Raw genomic sequence first — 21851 nt, forward strand, 5'->3', positions numbered from 1 at the left:
ATGATACTGGAGATGGTCTACAATTTGGAAGGTTGGTTATTCACTATACCTATATGTCAAAGAATCCTTGGGCAAGATGCTGAACCCTGAGTTACCTCCATTAGGAGTTTGACCTTGTGAATGTCATATTAAAAGTGCTTAGACATAGGAAAAACATGAGGCTTGAAGAAAGCTGTCGAAGTGTTCAAACTGAGTAACAAAAAGAACTAATTAAGTATTCTTTTAAGGACTTTCCATCTGTTTTATTCTGCGCCACAAAGAAACTTAATAAATAAATGTTCTTACTTTTCTCAGGATGTAATATCCTGTCAGTTACATCTCCTTCAGCATCATCCCTTAATGTGGTATGGAGCACCTACAGCAATGCTTCAGTTTATGTGTTGGACTTGAGAGCTGTGAACTCCACCACTATTTCCCCGCTGATGGTGATGATACCACCAACCAGCACAGAGATGGTGGTACAGGGGGTAAGATCTGGATATGTCTATGACATCACCCTGAAGGTCCTTGTGTTTTGGGATCTTGTGTGCACGGACACTAAAACAGCCATGACAGGTAGGGACACGTTTTAAACCATCTGAATAAACAAAGCAATTTTATTTGAAGAGTAAAGTAAATAAAGTAATGCTGAACATCTTCTACATCCCCCCAGTGCCGGCTACACCTCAGATCACACTTTCTGAAGCTGTGTCAAGTACTTCCATAAGGTTTGAATGGACCAGTGTGATGGGGGCAGTTAACTATACTATAATTGTGGAAGAGTTCATTAAATCTCCAGCACAGAGCTTCACTAAGACCTTCACAGTTTCAAGGGGACAAATTGATGATTTGAATAACTTTACAACATACAGCTGCAAAGTTTACGCCTCCAACAGTGCTGGAAGAAGTGCCCTAAGTAGCACAAAGATAATAACAACGTGTAAGTGCATACAAACAGCTGGTTTTGATGGTTTTTCAGATGATGCACGTACACATAAAATATACATAATTACTTCTAAATCACTGATTAACGCCTGTATTTTCTGTTGGAAGTGGTGCAGCCACCCACTAACGTGAAAGTAGTAGCAACAGGAAGAAGTACAGCCCGAGTGACATGGAACTCAGTGGATAAAGTCCTGCTGTACCGAGTGGCTGTGAGTGACAATAAAAACCCCAGCAACATGCTATTCATTAGAAACACCACCAGCACAACCTTTGATATAAGTAATCTGGAGCCCTGCTCCACCTACACAGTGGGAGTATCATCATTCAACTTCTTCTTGGTGCCTGGGGAGGCTGCTAATGTTACACACACTACCTCTAGTGAGTATCTGTGCAACATCAATTATTTGTCTATTTCCCTTCTCTTCTCTTGTTTAAAAATATAAAATCAACATCAGATAAAGCGTAGAAAAGTATTTACTACCAGAACCACTGAAGCATAGGCCTGATTCCCTGTTTTTATAGATGAGGACAACTATTACCTGCATCGCGATGATATTTGTGAATGAGCTCCGTCAGAGTGTTTTGTTTGACCTGTTAGGGATAACCGAGAATATGTTTATGTACCTACATTTACCATTTTTGCTGACTTCTGAAACATAATTATGCCATCTGTTTACAATTTGTACATTTTTTTCTTTACTTTATTCAGCTATTAATTCGGTGACGACAGTCTCAGTGGACTACAGCTGCTCCAGTGGCAGTGTGACAGCAACTTGGGATGTGGTCTTTGGGGCCAGCTTGTACAGAGCCACAGCTGTAGATGGAACCGGCGCTTCTAGTAACTGCACATCAGCTTCGACTAGCTGCCAGATCTCCATGTTAAAATGTGGTGAGAAGTATGAGGTCCGTGTTACAGCCCTCTCTGGCGACTGCAGCAGCACCTCCAACAAATCTTCAATGTTTGAGACAGGTGAGGGCAGCGGCTGTGAAAACAAATATGACCTCTCTGAGGCTCATCCCCTGTCGCCTTTATACTGCATGTTTTCAATCATACTTCCACCTCCTCTTTTTTCCTTACATTGCACAGTGCAATCTATTCAGAACAAACTGTACCCTTAGGTCAGACTTTTTAGGTTCTTTCCATGGTGTCCTTTGTTCTTTGTTCCTTGAGCAGCAAGTCACAAGTTCATGTTATCTAATAAGACCTGCCATCTAACACCAGCTAAAAAAGCCTTCAAAAGCTCTTTACAGTCTATTGAAGTTAGGGAGTTATCAAAAGTCATATATAGGATGGGTCTGAAACATGAACAGGTGAAGGAGATACACAATCATGTACTGTACACCAAGTCTTCAAGCTGTTTTGATGATGTGATTAATTTAATGTAAATGAAAAACAGAATTTGGTAGCCTGCGTGATGTTAAAGATGAAATCGATAATTTTTTCTAGGTTGTTTAAACCAAAAAAGGATATATATGCATAATTAATGTGTAATTACATCTCTCGACAAACTGATACATTCTCATAAACTTTGAATGAATCCATTAAAAATACATAAGAGCAGGCACCAGTTTCTGGAAGTGTCCTAAAAATCACACTTTCCCCATTGATAAACAGTTTGATTACATTCTCACATTGTATTAAAGTTTATGCACTAAGACGTCAACAATGTTACATGCATTTCAACAAATGTATCACTAATGCCAACTAACAGCAGCTAACAGAGGCTAACAGCAGCAACAACATCAGAAAACGTTAAGATATCCTCGACAACTCACTTCGGTATAGCTAGCATTGGTTTTAAAAAAGTTTTCACAGAGTCAAGAGTCATGTTCCACTCTGAGTACACTCACTGCAGATGAACAGTGGCCAGAGTTGAGGTGATCAGAGAAAGTAGGCAACATTTTGGTCGCTTATGAAGAAGTGCACGATGTGGACTTACATTCAATACGCTTTTGTTAGTGGTTGCTCTAGTGCGTAAAGAATGGTGCATAGAAAATAAATAAATTAATGTTAATGGTTCTACAAGCATGAACCTAGCTCTTCAAGGGCCGTCACTACTGGCTTTGTTGGCCACCAACACCCTTGGCCATCAGTGACCTCAGCTATGTATGCATTCCCTTGCAAATACATAGAAGTAACTGTTCATTAGCCATATTTCTTTTAACATGTCTACAAAATTTAAGCTTTTTTCTGTGTCATTTTCGATTACTAAACGATATATGGACGAGTTAGGGTCACGATGAGGGTGTCATTTATGTCATGAAATTACAGTGAAAGGGGGAAAAAATGCATTATGTAAATGTGCAAAATGACTCATTGTGTCATTTCTACAATTTGATGCCAGGATGGAAGTGAGAGGTGCACTTATCTTATCCTCCCATCCTTAATTCGTTCTTTTCCCCCAGTCCCCTGCGCCCCAGCAAATCCTCAGGCTTCATACACTTGCAACAGCAATGTAGTCGTCTTCAGCTGGCAGCCCACCAACAACGCCCTCTATTATGTGGCGACGTCTGTGGATAGCAATGGCATGTCAACGGAGTGTCGAACAACAGACATCATGTGTTACTTCACTGATGCGGAGTGCGCTCAGAACTACACGTACCGTGTGTATGCTGTCACCTTACAGTGTAACACCGACATCACCGAACCTGTGATTGTTCAAACCTGTGAGTATTTCTTACAGTCTTTGTTGTGACTTTTCTAAAATGTGATTACAGAAGCTTTTTGTGGTTGGTTGCGCTAACAACTGGTAAAGTTTAGTTATTTTTTAAACACTTTGAATTAAAGGAAAGGAACAAAATACACATTCTTCTCCATTTTCTTTCTTTAGCTCCTTGTCTTCCAACTAACTTGAGAAGGAAAGCTGAGTGTGACCCTAACAGGCTGGTCATAAACTGGGACTCTGCTGCTGGAGCTCTTTCCTATTTTGTAGAAGCAAAGGGAAACACTAAAGAAAGCTACAACTGCACAACTTCCTCCAGCAGCTGTGAAATTACCAATGTGCCATGTGGTGAACACCTCAGCGTGTGGATTGTTGCCTCCAATAGCAAGTGCTCCTCTCCCCAAGTTTTGGGGGAGGTTGCACAGACTGGTATGTATTGAGTCACTGTTTGAAATTTTCATAGTTCCCGAGATGTCATACTGCTAAACCAGGTGGCAGAGACTCGTAGACACTAACATCCTCTCTTTTCAGTTCCCTGCACCCCAAACAATGTCACAGTATCAGTGGACTGCAGCCAAAACTCTGCAACACTTGATTGGATAGAAAGCAGTGGCGTTATATTGTACGTCATTGTCGCCCAAGATGCACACGGCAATTCATACAGGTACATGTCAATGGACAGCACCCGTATGATTGATGGCCTGAGATGTGGACAGAACTACACTGCCAGTGTTTTTGGCACGGATTTCATTTGCAACAGCACCACCAGTCAGGAGGTTTCTTTTATGACAGGTAGGTCAGAAGATTGATAACACTGTTGTGTTGTGTCACCTATGTATAGACTATACACTATATATATTATACCTAAAAAAAATTAAACCAGCAATTACTTAAAAAAAATTTAAATCACCAAAAATCAGAATTAGTCTTAAAAAGGATGAAATAGTTAGTCTCCAACAATGTTTCTGTGAGATCCACCCTCATTTGTTATGTTCAGTTTCATGTGCAGATTTATGATGAAGACACTTAACACCTGTTAAGTTACTATGAACTGAATCATCTTTCTCCTCTCCAGCACCGTGTCCTCCGACAAACATCGAAGCGTTTAGAGACTGTGATGCCAATCGTGCTGTGATAGTCTGGCAGAACCATCAGTCCACAGGCCTCTACACCGCCACTATAGCAGATCAGAGTGCTGATCAGCTAAACTGCACCAGCAACACAGGGAACAACTGTACAATAACTTCTCTGCCTTGTGGAAAGAAATACAACGTCTCGGTCACTTACAATGATGGAAACTGTCCGTCAGCCTCGAGTGTGGTCAGCATGGACTCAGGTACTACTGCTTTAAATTAAATCTGTTCATCAGAGCACCATATTTGATCCTGCAGAAGAAATGATTACAAAAAAATGGAAATATCCTAAATAAACCAGATGAGTTGAATAAAATGTGTTGAAACTTTAATTTAAAAATAATAAATAATATCTAAAATCTGATATCTGATATCTACTTTTAACCTAAGGAAGTGAGTGGAGCGCCATTTCTGGTATAGAAATGGTATACCATTTCTATTGATTTTAAATGGCAGATGATGTTGTGTGTCTTTTTTCAGTGCCATGTGGTCCTGAAGGAGTCGGAGCCCATGTGAACTGCACAACTGGTGAGCTGACAGTCTTCTGGAACATCTCCACTACTGCTGAGAGCTACACCACTGTGATATCCAGAGGATCGGGCCAGCCTCTGTACTGTAACTCCACAGAGACACAGTGCAGTACAGGAGGACTGGAGTGTGGAAGCTCCTACTCAGTGACGGTCTTTTCTATCACTGGGACGTGCAAGAGCCTGCCGAGCACAGAGGTCACAGTGGACACATGTGAGACCTGCAGATTTTTCATGATCATATATGTAGATAGAGCCACAAGACTTTGTTAGATAAATCCTCCAAATTGTGTTTCTTATTCGTTTCCTTTCAGTGCCGTGTCCTCCCACCAACGTCACAGTGACACGCACATGTGCTCCACACCCTGTTCCTGTGTCATGGCTCGCCAGTGATGGTGCCAAATACTACACTGCTGTTGCTTTGAGCAGTGAAGGTCACAGGTCCTCGTGCACAACCAATAAAACCTCCTGTAGCCTCACTGGGCTCCACTGTGGGGAGGTTTACACAATAGGTGTTTCAGGAGTTGATGACAAGTGTGAAATTCAACAGAGCAACACTGTCTCTGTGAACACAGGTAACACGACCTTGACCTAAACCACCGATGTCAGTAATGTGGGTCTTATTTGGGGAATCTGGAAGCGTTACTGATATTTTATTTCATTCCAACTCCAGGACCATGTGCTCCCTTTAATGTGTCGAGCCAGCTGATCTGTAGTGCTAGAGCCGCTCACGTGTCCTGGGACCCCAGTCCGAATGCACTGAGCTATGCAGTGGAAGCCATAAGTGATGGGCAGACCCTCACCTGCAACAGCTCCAGCCCCAACTGCGCACTGAGTAACCTGCTCTGTGGCCAAGCATATGAAATTGTTGTGACTGCCACGGATGGCACCTGTGTCAGCAACTACAGTGCCCCCTTCAGGCAAGACCAAGGTACTGACTTTGACTGGCAATTGCTCCGGTGAGGAGAAGCCTCTCAGTCTCAGTATATTGAGATTAATCTTCTTCTACTTGGACCGTTTTTTTTTTTACAGCAGTGATTCCTATAATATTATATCCTATAATATTGTCACCAGTAATTTCTTAAATATGCCCCCACTGGACTTGAGATTTAATATGTAAATTTATGTTTTTCACTGATCTCTTGCAAAAGAAACTTGACCTAACAAGACCTGCCTTTTTCCAGCCTCATCGCACATTACTGGTTTAAACACTTTAGCAGTGAAGATAGAAAACTCAAACTAAACAAGGCATCATAGTTGTCCTTCTTTTACATTCTTTTCAATCAAACTGATAAGCAATTAGTTTTTTTTTAAACTCTACTCAATCCCAGATCAGTTATTTTTCTTGGTTTTAATACACTATACTGGTCATGGCTTTCTTCATCGAACTCAGTACACAGTTCAGCTGAGAAAAGTCTTTGTGATTAACTCCCACTGTGTTCTGTTTCTCTCAGTGCCATGCGCTCCAGGGAACATCAGTACAGACTTGTCCTGCAGCACCAATGACTTAACGGTCAGCTGGATCTCTTCTTCTGCATACCTCCAATACAGTGTCACTGCTGTGCCATTAACTGGAAATGTAACTTCGGTCATCTGCCACACTGATGGTGCCAGCTGTGTTCTGAGCGGCCTTCAGTGTGGACAGACGTTTAATGTCTCAGTGGAAGCGTCCTCTGGCAGCTGCAAAGGACCGCACAGCCCTCCACAGACTGTTCAGACAGGTAACAATGACGGTTATTGTAAATCTATAATTTCATCTATCTGCTAATGCTTCCTTAATGTTTTTTTAAGTAGATAAAGTCCAAAATCAATTGTTTTAGAATCGGAATATTTAGCAAGAAAGGAAAGAGATCATTCTATACCAACTATGTGACAAAACAATCAACATAACTGTCCTGTAAATGTTAATTAGTACAGCATTTTAAATTTCATGCCCTCACATGCTGATGGAGGTGTGGTCCCACTCCTGAAATTCATATAAATTACCTCCAATAGATGAGGATTTACTTTGGGTCAGCTGGGATAGGCTGTCACATGATTCCCTCAGTGCTGCACTTCTCCTGTCCTAATACTCACACTCATTAATGCTCATATTAAAACAAAAATGATAACACATTATTCTTGTCTTGTTTAAAAGTCAGGGAATCATGATTCGCTGCTTTGCTTAATGCTGGAGCTCAATAAAACAAAACCTGAGCAACATACTGGAAGAAAAACAGAAAGGCTTTGATAAAGCAAGCATGCATGATATGTTAGCTTGCACCAGTAATTTGTTACTTTAAACCTTTGACATGCCAACTCTGGAAACTGCCATGTTAATTAATGAACAAGTGCAGCCTGTATTAAACCTGACAAAAGCGATATGAACTCTGAAATTGTATTCTTAAAAGGCTTACATTTAAAACACAAAATCATTTAAGATAAGTTTTTTATATAGATACTACTTGAGCAGTTGGATTTACAGTGTGCCATATCTATTTCCAGCACCCTGCTCCCCTCAGAGCTTGGCAGCAGTGACAGACTGTGGATCAAACTCGCTGCTGGTCTCCTGGAATTCCTCTTTCGGTGCTTCCAGCTACACAGCTAAAGTTATGGGCCCACATGGCTTCTCTGAGACATGCTCCTCATCAGATCTTAGTTGCTCTTTTTTCAACCTGCAGTGCGCCACTCAGTACAGCATCACAGTAGCATCCAAGAACAACCGCTGCACCAGTGCTCCCATTCAAACTACTATCACAACAGGTGTCATTTACATATATTTGTGCATTTCATGAGTTTCCAAATCATATTTGGACTTTTGGGACACATCATGTATCATGTAATGTATGTTCCTCCAGGACCATGTGACTCAGTTAACGTGACCAGCTTCCTGCACTGTGGCTCGGACGTGGCCACGGTGTCCTGGATTGCATCTCCCGGAGCTCTGACCCACACTGTGCTCGCTCAGGATGGCACATCTCATGATTATATTTCCTGCAGGACTAACACGACTTCCTGTCAGCTGAAGCAGCTGCAGTGTGGGAAAGTTTACAACCTCACAGTCATGTCTGAGGACGCCACCTGTAACAGCACTGGAGCAAGCCATGTTATAATGACAGGTAGGGAAACCACACACAGCAAAAACAAAGATGTTTTACAATCTTTAGAATCAACGAACACATTTATTAAACGTGTTTCTTTTTGTCTCCTTCGCAGCTCCATGTCCTCCCACTTTCATGAATAACACTCTGATCTGTGGCACCAGTTCCTCTTTTCTGTCATGGACCCCGGTGGCTGATGCTACAGGTTACACAGTTAACTCCACAGCTTCAAACGGCCACAAATTGTCGTGTAGCTCAGCCACAGCTTCATGCACACTGACTGATCTTCAGTGTAGTGAGACCTACACAGCTACAGTGACTGCACACGGTAACGAGTGCGACAGTGCGCCTGGAACCAGCACCAGCATTACCACAGGTGAGCATGCTTCAAATGGCACATACATGTGATCTTGCTTCATCCCCCTGCTAAACCAATGTACTGCTCTTTCTCCAGCTCCCTGTTCTCCAGTTATCATTTCTAAGCAGTATACCTGTGGCACCAACACAGCAGTGTTCAGGTGGACTGACCCTGCGGGAAGCCTCAGTTTCCTGGCTCAGGTAGAAGGAAAAGGGCATCAGGACGACTGCCACACGACAAATACCAGCTGCGTGTTTGAAAATCTCCCCTGTGGCTTGGATTTGAATGTAACACTCCAGGCTCAGGGGGCGCAGTGCAACAGCAGCCCAAGTGTCAACGAATCATTAGAAACAGGTAAATAACAGACATTTTTCCTGTCATAGAGTAAGATGAAAAGAAATCACCACTGGACCTCATATCTGCCCCGTATAGTATTGATTTTTTAATTTCAGGTTCAATTATATAGCACCAAATCACAGTAACAGTTGCTTCAAGATTATTGGGACTTGAATACTGAAGGTATTCTTCAGTGTTCAAGAGAAAACTCTATCAAGCAACCCGCTATGAACAAGTACTTTGTAACAGTGGAAAGGAAAAACTCCTTTTTAACAGGAAGAAACTTCCAGCAGAACCAGGCTCAGGAAGAGGCAGACATCTACTGCAACTGGTTGGGGAGTGAGGAAAGAAAAAAGGGGAAAGAACAAGAGCGTACGGAGACAGGACAGATATAGCACTGTCCAGCCTGCTAAATCAGCTTAGCACAATTAATAAAAATAAGGGGAAATAGCCAGACAGCCAACCCTCACTAACTTCCCCCCAATCTATTATTAGTTTCTATTTTCTAGTGAATGTGGCTTATATTCCATCTGTTTCTACATCTTTCAAATCGTTATAAACATTAAGGGAAAATATGACGTCATCAATTTCCTCATGTGTATTTCCTCTAAATGTCAACCTCATAACACGTCAGTTTAAACTTCGTGTGTTTGTAACCTGATTGGTCGTTGAATGTTTTTCTCTTTTCTCTCCAAAGTCGCGTGCGCCCCACAGAACGTGAGCGCCGCCCTGCTGTGTTTGAATCATTCAGCCCTGGTGACGTGGGTGGGAAGCCCCAGTGCTACAGGATACAATGTGACAGCAACAGCACAGGATGGACACGCACACCACTGCCACACCAATTCTACCAGCTGTCAAGTCCATGACATCCACTGTGGTGAAACCTATAGCATTACCGTTACACCTTACTCTCAGACATGCACAGGAAATCCAAGTGCAGCCTACAGCTTTCCAGCAGGTACTTGAAGTCATATATTGTCCATGAGGAGAGCTCTCCCTACTTTTCAGAAAGACAACAGGAAACCATTTTTCTTATGTTCTCTGCAGGCCGTTGTGCTCCTGGTAACATCGCCGTGTCTCCAGCTTGTGAGGGCAACAGCACAGTCTCCTGGTCTCCTGTAATGGGAGCTGATATGTACATAGCAACAGCAATGGCAGATGATGGACACACTCATACCTGCAGCTCAAACTATTTAGACTCATGCAATTTCACTGACCTCCACTGTGGGGAAACCTACGCTGTCACTGTTGTCAGTGTAGACAGGGGCTGCTGGAGTGAACCAAGCTCAGCAGTGCAGCTCAGGACAGGTGAGAGAAAGCTGGAAGGAGCATCTCTGTGTTTTGGGGTCTGTAGGCTGATTTACTAAAAAGTAACAACAACAATACTGAAACATTAATCCTTTTTGATTTGCTCACCTCCTGTATCTTCCTAGCTTTGTGTCCACCCACTAACTTGACGGGTCATGTCAGCTGTGATGCCAACGCACTGACCCTCACTTGGGATCCGGTGACTGGAGCTATCTATGTCTTACAGTATGAGCAGATAGGCAGTGCACTCCCTCATTCAGCCAACGTCACCTCTAACTCTTCCCACACTCTGGCTAATCTGCTGTGTGGGCAAAGGTACGCTTTCCGCATTGCAGCCCAGGATGGAAACTGCCGCAGCAGTTACAGTCCACCCATAGAAATAAGTACAGGTAATGAGTGTTTCCATAGCAACGGCAGCAAAAGTTGTTGTGGGGCATGCATAACCCATCAGCTCTCCTTTTCTTTCAGCCCCCTGTCAGCCCACAAACTTAACGGTCCAAGTGGACTGTGGGACAAACAATGGGAATTTTTCCTGGGATGAAAGCAGCAGTGCAGGTTTCTACACTGTGCAGGTGACAGGGGAGCACGGCCACGTAGCATCCTGCTCCTCTAATGACACCTCCTGCGCTGTGAAACTTCACTGTGGCCGCTCGTACTCTGCAACACTGGTGGCCTCCACAGAAAGCTGCAACAGCAGCAAACACACTGATATTTCTTTTGACTCGGGTAAGACAAAACATTTATACTACAAGAGCAAGTCTTAGACCTGCTTAGATCTGGAAAAAGCATGTGATCTGGTGCAAAGGGAGGAACTGTGGTCCTCTGTGAGGAAGACAGGAGTGGCATTGGAGTATGTGAGAGTGGCGCAGGAAATGAATGACAGTAAGACACCGGTGGGGTGAGATTACATCAGGGATCAGCTCTGAGCCTGTTGTTTGCAATGATGAAAGTGGAAGTGGTGAAAGTCAGGCAGGGTCTGCATAGACAATGATATTTGAAGCCTAACTGTGATCTGTAGTGAGAGTATGGATCAGGGGGCGGTGCCTGGAGAGAAGAGGTTTCAATGAGATTTTCATTAGAAGTGGGATGTTGGAGGACAGGATTGGAAATATAATAGAAGAGGAGCAGCTCAGCTTCAGTTTTTGAGACATAAAGTTGGAGAGGCAATGTTGACATGGTTGGACATGTGCAGAGGAGCGGTGGTGGATATATTTGACCGAGGATGTTAGGTATGGAGCTGTCAGGCATAAGTATAATTAAGTATAAGTATTTATTTACTCATTTATGCGCTGCTCGGATCAGCTGGTTGTGTTTGTGGCATTTAAAACACTTATTGCCAACATGGATACTATGGAGTGCCCCCTGGTGGACAAAATATCTACTGTAAACGCAACGTGTTTGAAGAATGTTTCTCTGATCTCTTCTTTTACTTTAATTTTCATGTATTGATCATTATAAATTCTGAAAATAGCTCAGATCAGTTGATAAGCATCCCAGTCGGACTTTAAACCTGACAGTGTAATTCTTCTTCTTCTTCTTCTTTTTTTTTACAGAGGTTTATGAGAACAAATTAAGTTGGTGATACAAAAAATTCCGTTTATAAAACCTTGAAAGGACTTGGGACCGTTTTTGGTCCCGAGAACCACGAAAATATGGATTTTTGAGGTCCTTTCAAGGATTAACATTTAAGTTTATTTATTTCCCAGCCTATCAAATCACCTTGGCAGCTTGTCTGTTGTATGTAGAGTATAGTATCATTATGTTTTTGACGCTCCCCTGTAGCTCCCTGCCTACCAAAAGATGTTGTGGCAGAGTTGGACTGTAACACCAACATGATGACTGTGAGCTGGTCTCAGACTCCGGGCTCAGATAACTACACCGCCTGGGCCATCAGCAGCACAGATGATCACAGAGCTTCCTGTAACTCGACATCCGACTCCTGCTCCATCCGTGACCTGCAGTGTGGAAAAGTCTACCAGGTGGTTGTCACCTCCTCTTCTGTTCACTGCAACGTCATTGCTGGCTCTGACTACAAGGTTCAGTCAGGTGAGTGCAGGTCTTTTAAATCCAAGACATTTAGCAAAACATAATTTGTTATATGTTGAGTAAACCTGCTTCTTCTCCCCCCCCCCCCCCCCCCCCCCCCAAACCACTTTTAGCTCCATGTAAACCTGAGAACACGACTACTGACCAAAACTGCAGCTCGAGCGTCATTACAGTAAAGTGGAACCAAGGTGACACAAAACAGAATTACACTGTTAAGGCTACGTCTGCCTCAGGTGTGAACTCCACCTGTGACTCCACCCAGAGCAGCTGTTCCTTCCTGGACCTGAGCTGTGGTCAACTCTACACTTTCACAGTGATGGGACACACAAATGTTTGTATAAGCGAGTGGAGCACTCCTATAGAGAAGCTCACAGGTACACACGCTATGTACATCTTTCAAAAATCAGTTACATTTAGGGAAATATACTTGGTCTCTTCTTAATTGCACTACAATAAGAAGATATTTGTGTTTATTTTATTAATTTGAAGCTAAATGCTAACAGCACATTCATTTAGCTTGTTACTAACATCATAGACTGGCACATAGTGCAGGTGTTACTGCAAGAGACAGTCTATAAACCCATGATGTTACATTAAAGCCCTGCAGATTGTATATGGATTAAATAGCACATAAACCTGTGGTTTAATCTCAAACTATCACTTAAATTTTACCATTCATTTCCTCATTTTCTATATCTGCTTCCAAGTTGTGCTTCTCTCTATTTCTAGGCCCATGCCCTCCTACCAATGTGTCAGCTGAGCTAAATTGTACTACCTTTAAAGCTCTGGTCACTTGGAGTAATACTGCAGCAAACACGGGATACATGGTCCAGGCCACGTCTGCTAACGGACACAGCTCCAACTGCAGTGACTTGGGCACATCGTGTCATCTTAACAGCCTGGTTTGTGGACAGGAATACTCTGTTGTTGTGGAAGCAGTGGACCCCGGATATACTGGTCCTTCCAGTGTCCCCACCACCATCACAACAGGTGAGTATACAGTAGCTTTTAACACAGGGGGAGTTTTTTACTTTCAAAAATTCTAACTTTTATAATGTTTCCTCCCTCCAGAGCCCTGTGTTCCTATGAATGTCAACTTTCACTATAACGTGAGTGCTGCCAAGGTGCAGTGGAGTGCAGGGAGCGGTGCAAGCTCATACTCTGTCCGAGCTGTGACACAGCAAGGCCTGAGTTTAACCTGTAACACCATAAACACTGACTGTGTTCTGACTGGTTTACAATGCAGTCAGACCTACAGCATCACTGTGACGGCTAAAAACCAGGCCTGTGACAGTCAGATCTCTGACGCCTCCCTCCTTATGACAGGTTAGTAGTCAAATCAGGAAGGAACATGTGTACACGTATGTACATGTGTGCATTTTAATAACTAAATGTGTTTGTTTTCCCTTAATTCAGAACCCTGCCCACCCACAAACATTCAAGCCAATGTGTCTTGTGGGCAACCCACTGCAACGGTGTCCTGGCAGCAGAGTGGCCTTGCTGCAGGTTATGTTGCCTACTTCGACAGCCAGCGTGGACACGACACTTTCTGTGTTGGCACAGACACGGATACAAGTTGTGTCGTCTCAGGGCTGATGTGTGGCACGGTGTACAACGTCTGGGTCAAAGCCCTGGGACATCAGTACAACAGCTCTGACAGCATAGTGGTCCCTCTAACATCAGGTAATGAAAACCCCACACAACGTGGCATCAAACTACTCGTTACTGATCAATTCAATATTAGCTACTCTTTCTGTGTTGCCACAAGTAGTGAAGCATCTTACTAAGTGGTCTCTTAATAGTGAAGTTCCTCATTACCTATGGATTATTTTAATTTCAATATTATTAATATAGCCTCAAATCACAACAGCAGCCTTAAGGTACATGCTTTATACTGTGATGTAAAGACCCCACAATAATACAGAGCAAATAACAACAAGCAAATAAAACCCTATAAGTTAGCACTTTGGTGACAGTGGGAAGGAAAAATCCCTTTTAGTAGGAAGAAACCTCCTGCAGAACCAGGCTCATCATCGGGGGCCATCTGCCACAACTTTGGTAGGTGTGGGGAGGAAGACAGAACAAAGACATGCCGGGAAGAGAGCCAAAAATCAATAATAGCTATATAAACAGATAGATTCTTTATGTCTTTAGTGAATAATTATCTTGTATAAATTATTAGGGAAGCTATTAAGAAACTGCTGATGAAAATCTCATTAACTACCAGCTCGTTCATGACTCATCACTTGTTCTTTAGTAACCAAGTTTTTGTGTCCCTTGTTGTAAAGAGTTACCATACTTGATATTATTCTTGATCCCACAGGACCTTGTGAGCCAAGCAATATTGAAGTGATTTACGACTGTGGGGGCAGCTCTGCCAACATATCGTGGCAGCCCAGCGATGGAGCTGTGCTCTACATTACTGTGCTCACAGCTTCTTCAGGACACACAGCCAGCTGCACCACCAACCAAACCAGCTGTCAGCCGAGGCCTCTGCGATGCGGAGAGGAATACAACGTCACTGTGAAGGCTGTTGGAGAGACTTGTAACAGCAGTTCTCAGATGACAGGATACCTCACCACAGGTGCTCGTTTCAGCCAAACCTTTTGTCTCATTTACATCACAGTTCAGACCGTTTAACTTGTTCTCCCTCCAGAGCCCTGCGTTCCTACAAATGTGTCCATCCACTACAACTTGAGTACTGCCCGGGTGATGTGGAACACAGCGAGAGGTGCTGCGTCGTACTCTGTTCAGGCTGTGAGTGACCGAAACTTGACAGTCGCCTGTAACACCAGCAACACACACTGCTCCCTGACTGCTCTGCAGTGCAGCCACACCTACAGCATCACTGTGATGACACAAAGCCTGGCATGCAACAACACTGTGAGCTCTGCACCCTACCGCCTCGTGACAGGTTTGTCAATCCATCAGAAGTGATGCACAGGTTGTGTTTCCAGAGTGAGCGTTTAAATGTGACCCTTTTCTCTTCATTCAGAGCCGTGTCCACCTACTAATGTTCAAGCCAGCATGTCATGCAGACAGCTTACTTCAACTGCATCCTGGCAGCAGAGTGACCTCGCTTTGGGTTATGTTGCCTACTTTGACAACCAAAATGGCCACTACACCTCCTGTATGAGCACAAACACCTCCTGTGTGGTCTCAGGGCTGATGTGTGGTACAGTGTACAGTGTCTGGGTCAAGGCGTTAGGACAGCAGTACAACAGCTCTGACAGCTCAGTGGTCTCGCTTACATCAGGTAAAGAAACACTCAGCATATATATCTGATGTTTTTTTTTTCATTTGGGAACCTTGATTTATTTATATTTTTATATATATATATTTATATATATTTATATTTCCTCAGCCCCATGCCTGCCCAGAGACATGACAGTGGAAGTCAACTGCACCTCTGACAATGCAGTCCTGGTGTCCTGGAACGGCACTTATGGCACAACTAACATTTCCCTGATGGCTGTCGTTGGTGGAAGTCTTCAAACTCTGTGCACAACTCAGCAGGAAAGCTGTAACATGACAAGTTTAAGCTGTGGGGAAACCTACAGTCTCAGCATCAACGCCAGCAACGACCAGTGCAGCCTCAGCACACAGACACTGTCTAACTTTACCACACGTGAGTGAGCTTTTACAGGTAATGTGCATGCATGGCTGCTGCTGATTTCATTTGCTCACAATAAAACAAACATAAACATCTTCCTCAGGTCCTTGTCCTCCTCAGAGAGTAGCTGTCAATCTGCAGTGCAGCTCCCGTACTGCTGTCCTATCCTGGGAAGAGAGGTCTAATGTTGAACTGTACACAGCGAGCGCCATCAAGGCGTCAGGAGGGGAAGAGAAAACGTGTGACTCAGTGACCTCCAGCTGTCAGTTCTCGGGTCTGGACTGTGGAGAGATGTATAACTTTACTGTTACAGGCCACAACAGAGGCTGCTGTAGCCAACCCAGCAGTGCCGTGTTCATCCACACAGGTACTCCTGAGACCAAACTGTAAAGTACAGAAAATCCCTTGTTTCAGCTACACAACAGTGGAGATTCTCACTGAAACTGTTCCCATTGTAAATATATGATATATTTTATTTTACATTTGAATATATATTTTAAATATAAAACAAGTAATGATCTTATAAAACCGCATGCATAGCAGACTCAATAATCTAGCAATAAGTAGGAAAGAAGAAATGGGATTTCCTCCAAACATGTCAATCTTAAGGCATCAACAGCAGTAAAACAGTCATAGAACATTTTTACATAATAAGACTCTAAAGGGTCGATTTTGATACTTAAAGTTCATTTTAGAGTTGAAGATATTCATTACTCTAATCACGTAAAAATAAGTTCGGGAATAAAAACTGTATTTTTATATCGTACAACCCTCTTTACAAAAAGTTTAGAGGCTTACATGTAAAAACAGGATGCAGGGATACACAGTCCCTTTAAATCAGACGCTGAAGTTTAAAGTAAGAAATATTTATAGATTAATCGGACATCTTTACTGGCAGAGTTATTATTTTTGCATTCGTTTTTTGTCTAATTATTTTTTATTTTAATTTCATTTTGACCTTCAGATGAGTTTCAGTTATTTTCCAGAGTGGGTTTGCTTGTTTGCGTATTTATATCTGTGTTGATCTTTTTAAACATTTAGATGGAGGACATATGTGAGAGGCAAGATTTGGCACATGTATTACAATAAAAACACAGAATGTTTTAAAGGCAGTTGACTCACAGTCTTGGGAGTCAACCAAAGTGCCAGTAAACATGTCTATCAAAGCCTCATTGGGCAAGTTGCCATAACAGCTTTTACTAAATTAACAAAGCCTAAAGCTAAGAATTTCCTCTATATTTTTAATGTTTTTTCTTTCTAAAGTCTAGCTTTTATTTTGTTTTAATTAACTAAACCTAGTTTTCATCAACTATGATGTAAAAAATGAAGATTTGAACTCTTTTCTCTCTTTTTACAGAGCCATGTCCACCTACAAATGTTTCTGCTGAGGTGCTCTGTGAGTCCGATGAGATGAAGATCTCCTGGCAAGAGGCGAGTGGTGCTGAGAGTTTCTTAGTTACAGTGAGCGGCAGCGACGGATTGGTGAAGATTTACAGCACAAACCAAACGCTTCTAAGAGCCTCTTTGCCTTGTGGACAGGACTTTAATGTCACTGTTCGAGGACAGGGCAGCATGTGTAATGGCATCCCCAGCAGTCCCACCTTCTTCAAAACTGGTGGGACTTTTTCTACATCATATGCAAATTATTTTAACGTTTATGTTTTGACTGTTTTGTTTTGTTTTCCTTTTTGGGACACAGCTCCATGTATACCAAGGGGTTTGGCAACTGACGCAGAGTGTGGGTTTGACGTGGGCTCCGTCAGCTGGCAGCCAACTGATGGAGCTGAAACATACATTGCTGTAGCCACTGGCCTCGACGGCCACACTCACCGCTGCATAAGCAATACCGCCTCCTGCACCTGGAGCGACCTGCACTGTGGGGAGGAGTACAGTGTTGTAGTGAGAGCAAAGAGCAACAACTGCACCAGTCTGCCGAGCAACAGCTCAATCATCCACATGGGTATGATATTGACAAATGAAAACAAAGTGAAATGAAGTCAGAATACATCATCTCATGTCTGTAATTGTTCAGCAGTTTCTACAGTTTTTCTTAGAAATTTGCACAAGTAAAAGAAACATTATCAGATCATTGTTTCTTTCCAGACCCCTGTGCTCCCCAGAATTTGTCTGCCACTGTGAACTGTGATATGAAAGTGGTGTCTCTGAGCTGGGATGCCAGCAGTGGGGCAAAGATGTACACGGTTTACGCTGAGGCGGGAAACAAGTCAGTCAGTCTCAACACTAACATGACCACAGCCAGCTTCACTGGATTTACCTGCGGACAAAAATACAGCATCAAAATCACACCTCACAGTTGGTACTGTCCTGGAAACTCGAGCGCTTCAGTCTCTGTGCAGACCTGTGCGTACTGTTCAGATACACAGTTTTGACCAACCACACATAATGGAGAAGTGAGCTCTAATCTGAGTTTATATGTTTTTATACCAGGGCCATGCAAACCCATCGGAGTCTCCGCCAGCCAGGACTGTCTTACTAGTATTGCTGTGGTAACCTGGCAGCCTAGTAATGGGTCAGATGTCTACACAGCCACCATGCAGACTGACACCGGTGTGTCAAAAATGTGCATGTCAGACACTAATAAGTGCAGCTTCCTTGACCTGATGTGTGGACAGAACTTCTCTGTCTCCGTCACAGCTTCCAACCAGCAGTGTGACGTCACCTCCGGTCCAGCCACAAGTCTGCAATCAGGTGAGGATTGCATGGCTACTAGAGCAGGAAACGCAGGCTTTCATTGCTATATTTAAACTTCATTTCTTAATTCTGTTTTCATATTTGAAAGGATTTTTTTTTCTCTGTTAGAATTTAAAGGTGAGGAAAGTGACATGTTTTTGTGGTCACTGGGCAAACAAACCTTTCTGAGACTCCCACTTTTCCTCTGCTGGTCTCCAAGCATCTAGTCAGTGCTGGGAGGCTGTCCAATCATAGGAAGCCTGAACAAGGAAAAAGTGTGACAATGTCTAGTTATGGTGTGAGGGGATGGACACAAGCTTTATTATTTCTACAGTCTGTGCTTTTAAATATGTAAAGTCAGCATAGTTAAGGTGTTGTGTAGCAGTAGTAATCATTTTGCTGTATACTGAGGTTTTTGCTCATGATGCTCTCCACACTGAGTGACTGATCCTGTTTGTTGTGTCTGCTTTATCTTCAGTACCTTGTGTTCCCACTGACGTCTCAGTGGTGATGGATTGTGCTAACAACACTGCTGTTGTGTCCTGGGCTTCCAGTCAGGGTGCTGTAAAGTACTCAGTCATGGCCCACAGTGGCCATGTTAATAATGACAGCTGTCAGACCGCTGGCCTTAGCTGTAGCCTCAACAACCTCACCTGTGGCAGCCTCTACACCGTTCACGTTGTAGCTATGGGTGACAGCTGCTCTAGCGTCCCCAGCTGGCCTCTGAAATTCAACTCAAGTAAGAGAAACAACACCAGTGACCAGAGCCTAAAGCACTTTTAAAATATGAATTTTGTGCAGGCGATCAAATGTTTGCAATTTAAAGCATTCAGCTGTGTATTCAAACTGTTGTCATGTTTTCAGTCCCCTGCCCGCCTCAGAACGTGAGCACCCAGGTCGACTGTTCGTCAAACGATCTGACAGTTTCTTGGGAAGCCATCGGAGATGCTGACCACTTCTTGGTTTCACTAGCTGCTGAGAATGGCGAAAGCGAGTTATGCAACACCACAAACACTGTATGTTTCAGCAGCAATGCCACATGTGGAAAAACCTTCACAGTCCAGGTGACCTCTGTCAGAGAACACTGCCGCAGCGTGCACAGTCAGACCCAGAGCATCCAGTCAGGTTAGACAACTTCAGTTCAGTTCAATATTTCTAAAGCGCCAAATGACAATAGTCACCTCGAGGCACTTTATATATATAGTGGCCCCCCAGCAGCTTAGGTGTAATAACTAAGGGAGGATTCAGGGCCACCTGATCCAGCCCTAACTATATGCTTTACCAGAAAGGAAAGTTTTAAGCCTAATATTAAACAGACAGGGTGTCTGTCTCCTAAATCCAGGCTCTGCCTCTCATTTTACTTCTAAATACTCTAGGAACCTGCAGTCTGAGAGCGAAGTGCTCTGTGGAACTATAAGGTCTTCAAAATAAGATGGAGCCTAATTATTCAAGATCTTGTATAAGAGGAGAAGGATTTTAAATTCAAGCTTCAAAGAAAAAAAAAACACTTGACAAACTACGCTGGCTTGCATGGATCCTTCCAACCAATCACCAAATCAACTTTATGTGTTTTAGCTCCCTGCCAGCCCCAGGGGATCATGGGCAGCGTTGACTGTGTGACCAACTCTGCCTGGATATCATGGCTTGATGCTCCCGGGGCAGACAGCTACACTGTGTCCGGTGTAGCTGTAGGTAGAAATGACTACAGAGCCAACTGCACCACCTTTACCAACATGACGTGTGAGATGAAAGACCTGGCCTGTGGTGTGCTTTACAACTTCAGCGTATTGGCCAAAAACAGCGAGTGTGAGAGTCAGCCCAGTGCCCCCATCAGTTTGGAAACAGGTACTTCAGTAAGAGCTGTGTTTTCTCATTTCAGTTAATTACTCGTGCCACAGTCTGAACTTATCAACATCTGCTTCATTCTCAGCCCCCTGCTCCCTCTCTGCTATCACTGCTGTCCCCCAGTGTCACAACTCCTCCATCCTTGTTATGTGGGATCTCATGGAGGGTAGTGAGAGAAACACTGTGTACACTGCTGCAGCAGAAGCCAGTGATTACACGTTGTTGACCTGCAATAACACCGGCACCAGCTGCTCCCTCCTGGAAGCACAGTGTGGCCTTCAGTACACCATCAGCGTAGCTGCTTCATCGGACGCCTGCAGCAGTATGAGAAGTCCTCCCTCCAAAGTTAGCATGGGTACGTCTTCATGTTTATTTTCTGTCAAAAAGTGCATCAAGTTTGGAAGTTCTAAGTTAACAGATATGCAGCTTACCTCAGCTTAAAGACTGGAAGTAGACAAGTATTTTTTAAATAAATTAGCAAGAAAACCCCCCCAACAAAGTGGTTTAGTAATACAGCCAAAATCATAGCTTAAATACAGCAGATACAGATAATTAAAAGCTACTAAATCTAAGTAACTAAAAACCCATCACCTGGCCTTTGTGTATTTATGTTGACTCGTCTTTTTCCACAGAGCCCTGTCCACCCACAGACGTGAGTGTGAACGCTGCCTGTGAGCATCACATGGCGGTGGTGTCCTGGACTCCGTCTCCAGGTGCTGAAACCTACCACGTTGTCGCTGAGGCTGCAGATGGACACACGCATACCTGCAACACAAGCTCCACAAACTGCAGCTTATCAGAGCTCCACTGTGATGAGCAGTACACTGTGTTTGTGACAGCTGGCCATGAGAACTGCTCCAGCAAAGCCAGTCAGAATGTAACACTGAACACAGGTATTTGTTTTCGGACTTGTATGATATTAGTACCAAAAATGACTGAAGAATATAACTAATATTAGCACTCTAAGACTTACACCATCTTAATTGCTCCTTTTACCCAGGTCCTTGCCAGCCAAGTGGACTCTCAGTTACGTACCAGTGTAGCAATCAGTCCGCGACGCTGACGTGGACTCCCAGTGGACCAGCTAAAGACTACTACGGCTGTGCTCAGGCTGGAAATGAAGACATGCTTTACTGTCACAGCACAAACCCCAGCTGTGTTATCAATGGCCTCGACTGCGGAACTGTTTACAGTTTCTCTGTCCAGGCCTCAGACGGGACATGCAACAGCTCCTTCAGTGATCCTGTGCAGATTGAAGCAGGTAAAAAAGGAGCTTCATATTCGTCAAACCCTGAGTAACTTTTCACATTACTGTTACTGACTCCTC

General features: G+C 43.5%; 1 protein-coding gene across 1 annotated transcript in view; it reads left to right on the forward strand.

The window, feature by feature from the left end:
* Positions 1 to 21851, forward strand: part of LOC146687834 (uncharacterized) — a 24021-nt gene continuing 2170 nt past the window's right edge. Inside the window, exons 1-41 of the mRNA XM_085440405.1 lie at positions 1 to 31; positions 295 to 555; positions 653 to 919; positions 1033 to 1302; positions 1634 to 1894; positions 3331 to 3591; positions 3756 to 4016; positions 4119 to 4379; positions 4663 to 4923; positions 5201 to 5461; positions 5562 to 5822; positions 5921 to 6178; positions 6702 to 6968; positions 7732 to 7989; positions 8085 to 8345; positions 8443 to 8703; positions 8782 to 9039; positions 9719 to 9979; positions 10069 to 10329; positions 10455 to 10718; positions 10798 to 11055; positions 12112 to 12375; positions 12489 to 12749; positions 13105 to 13365; positions 13447 to 13701; positions 13792 to 14058; positions 14699 to 14959; positions 15032 to 15289; positions 15371 to 15631; positions 15740 to 16003; positions 16092 to 16355; positions 17346 to 17603; positions 17688 to 17948; positions 18092 to 18349; positions 18437 to 18697; positions 19158 to 19418; positions 19544 to 19804; positions 20255 to 20524; positions 20610 to 20879; positions 21157 to 21417; positions 21525 to 21785. Of these exons, the coding sequence (XP_085296531.1) occupies positions 1 to 31; positions 295 to 555; positions 653 to 919; positions 1033 to 1302; positions 1634 to 1894; positions 3331 to 3591; positions 3756 to 4016; positions 4119 to 4379; positions 4663 to 4923; positions 5201 to 5461; positions 5562 to 5822; positions 5921 to 6178; positions 6702 to 6968; positions 7732 to 7989; positions 8085 to 8345; positions 8443 to 8703; positions 8782 to 9039; positions 9719 to 9979; positions 10069 to 10329; positions 10455 to 10718; positions 10798 to 11055; positions 12112 to 12375; positions 12489 to 12749; positions 13105 to 13365; positions 13447 to 13701; positions 13792 to 14058; positions 14699 to 14959; positions 15032 to 15289; positions 15371 to 15631; positions 15740 to 16003; positions 16092 to 16355; positions 17346 to 17603; positions 17688 to 17948; positions 18092 to 18349; positions 18437 to 18697; positions 19158 to 19418; positions 19544 to 19804; positions 20255 to 20524; positions 20610 to 20879; positions 21157 to 21417; positions 21525 to 21785 (10501 nt within the window). The remainder of the gene's footprint in view (positions 32 to 294; positions 556 to 652; positions 920 to 1032; positions 1303 to 1633; positions 1895 to 3330; positions 3592 to 3755; positions 4017 to 4118; positions 4380 to 4662; positions 4924 to 5200; positions 5462 to 5561; positions 5823 to 5920; positions 6179 to 6701; positions 6969 to 7731; positions 7990 to 8084; positions 8346 to 8442; positions 8704 to 8781; positions 9040 to 9718; positions 9980 to 10068; positions 10330 to 10454; positions 10719 to 10797; positions 11056 to 12111; positions 12376 to 12488; positions 12750 to 13104; positions 13366 to 13446; positions 13702 to 13791; positions 14059 to 14698; positions 14960 to 15031; positions 15290 to 15370; positions 15632 to 15739; positions 16004 to 16091; positions 16356 to 17345; positions 17604 to 17687; positions 17949 to 18091; positions 18350 to 18436; positions 18698 to 19157; positions 19419 to 19543; positions 19805 to 20254; positions 20525 to 20609; positions 20880 to 21156; positions 21418 to 21524; positions 21786 to 21851) is intronic.

The sequence above is a fragment of the Copadichromis virginalis genome, linkage group LG18 (genome assembly GCF_057382275.1).
Source record: "Copadichromis virginalis isolate Kocher_CV1m ecotype Utaka linkage group LG18, C_Virginalis_male_GT1.1, whole genome shotgun sequence".
Taxonomy (NCBI): Eukaryota; Metazoa; Chordata; class Actinopteri; order Cichliformes; family Cichlidae; genus Copadichromis; species Copadichromis virginalis.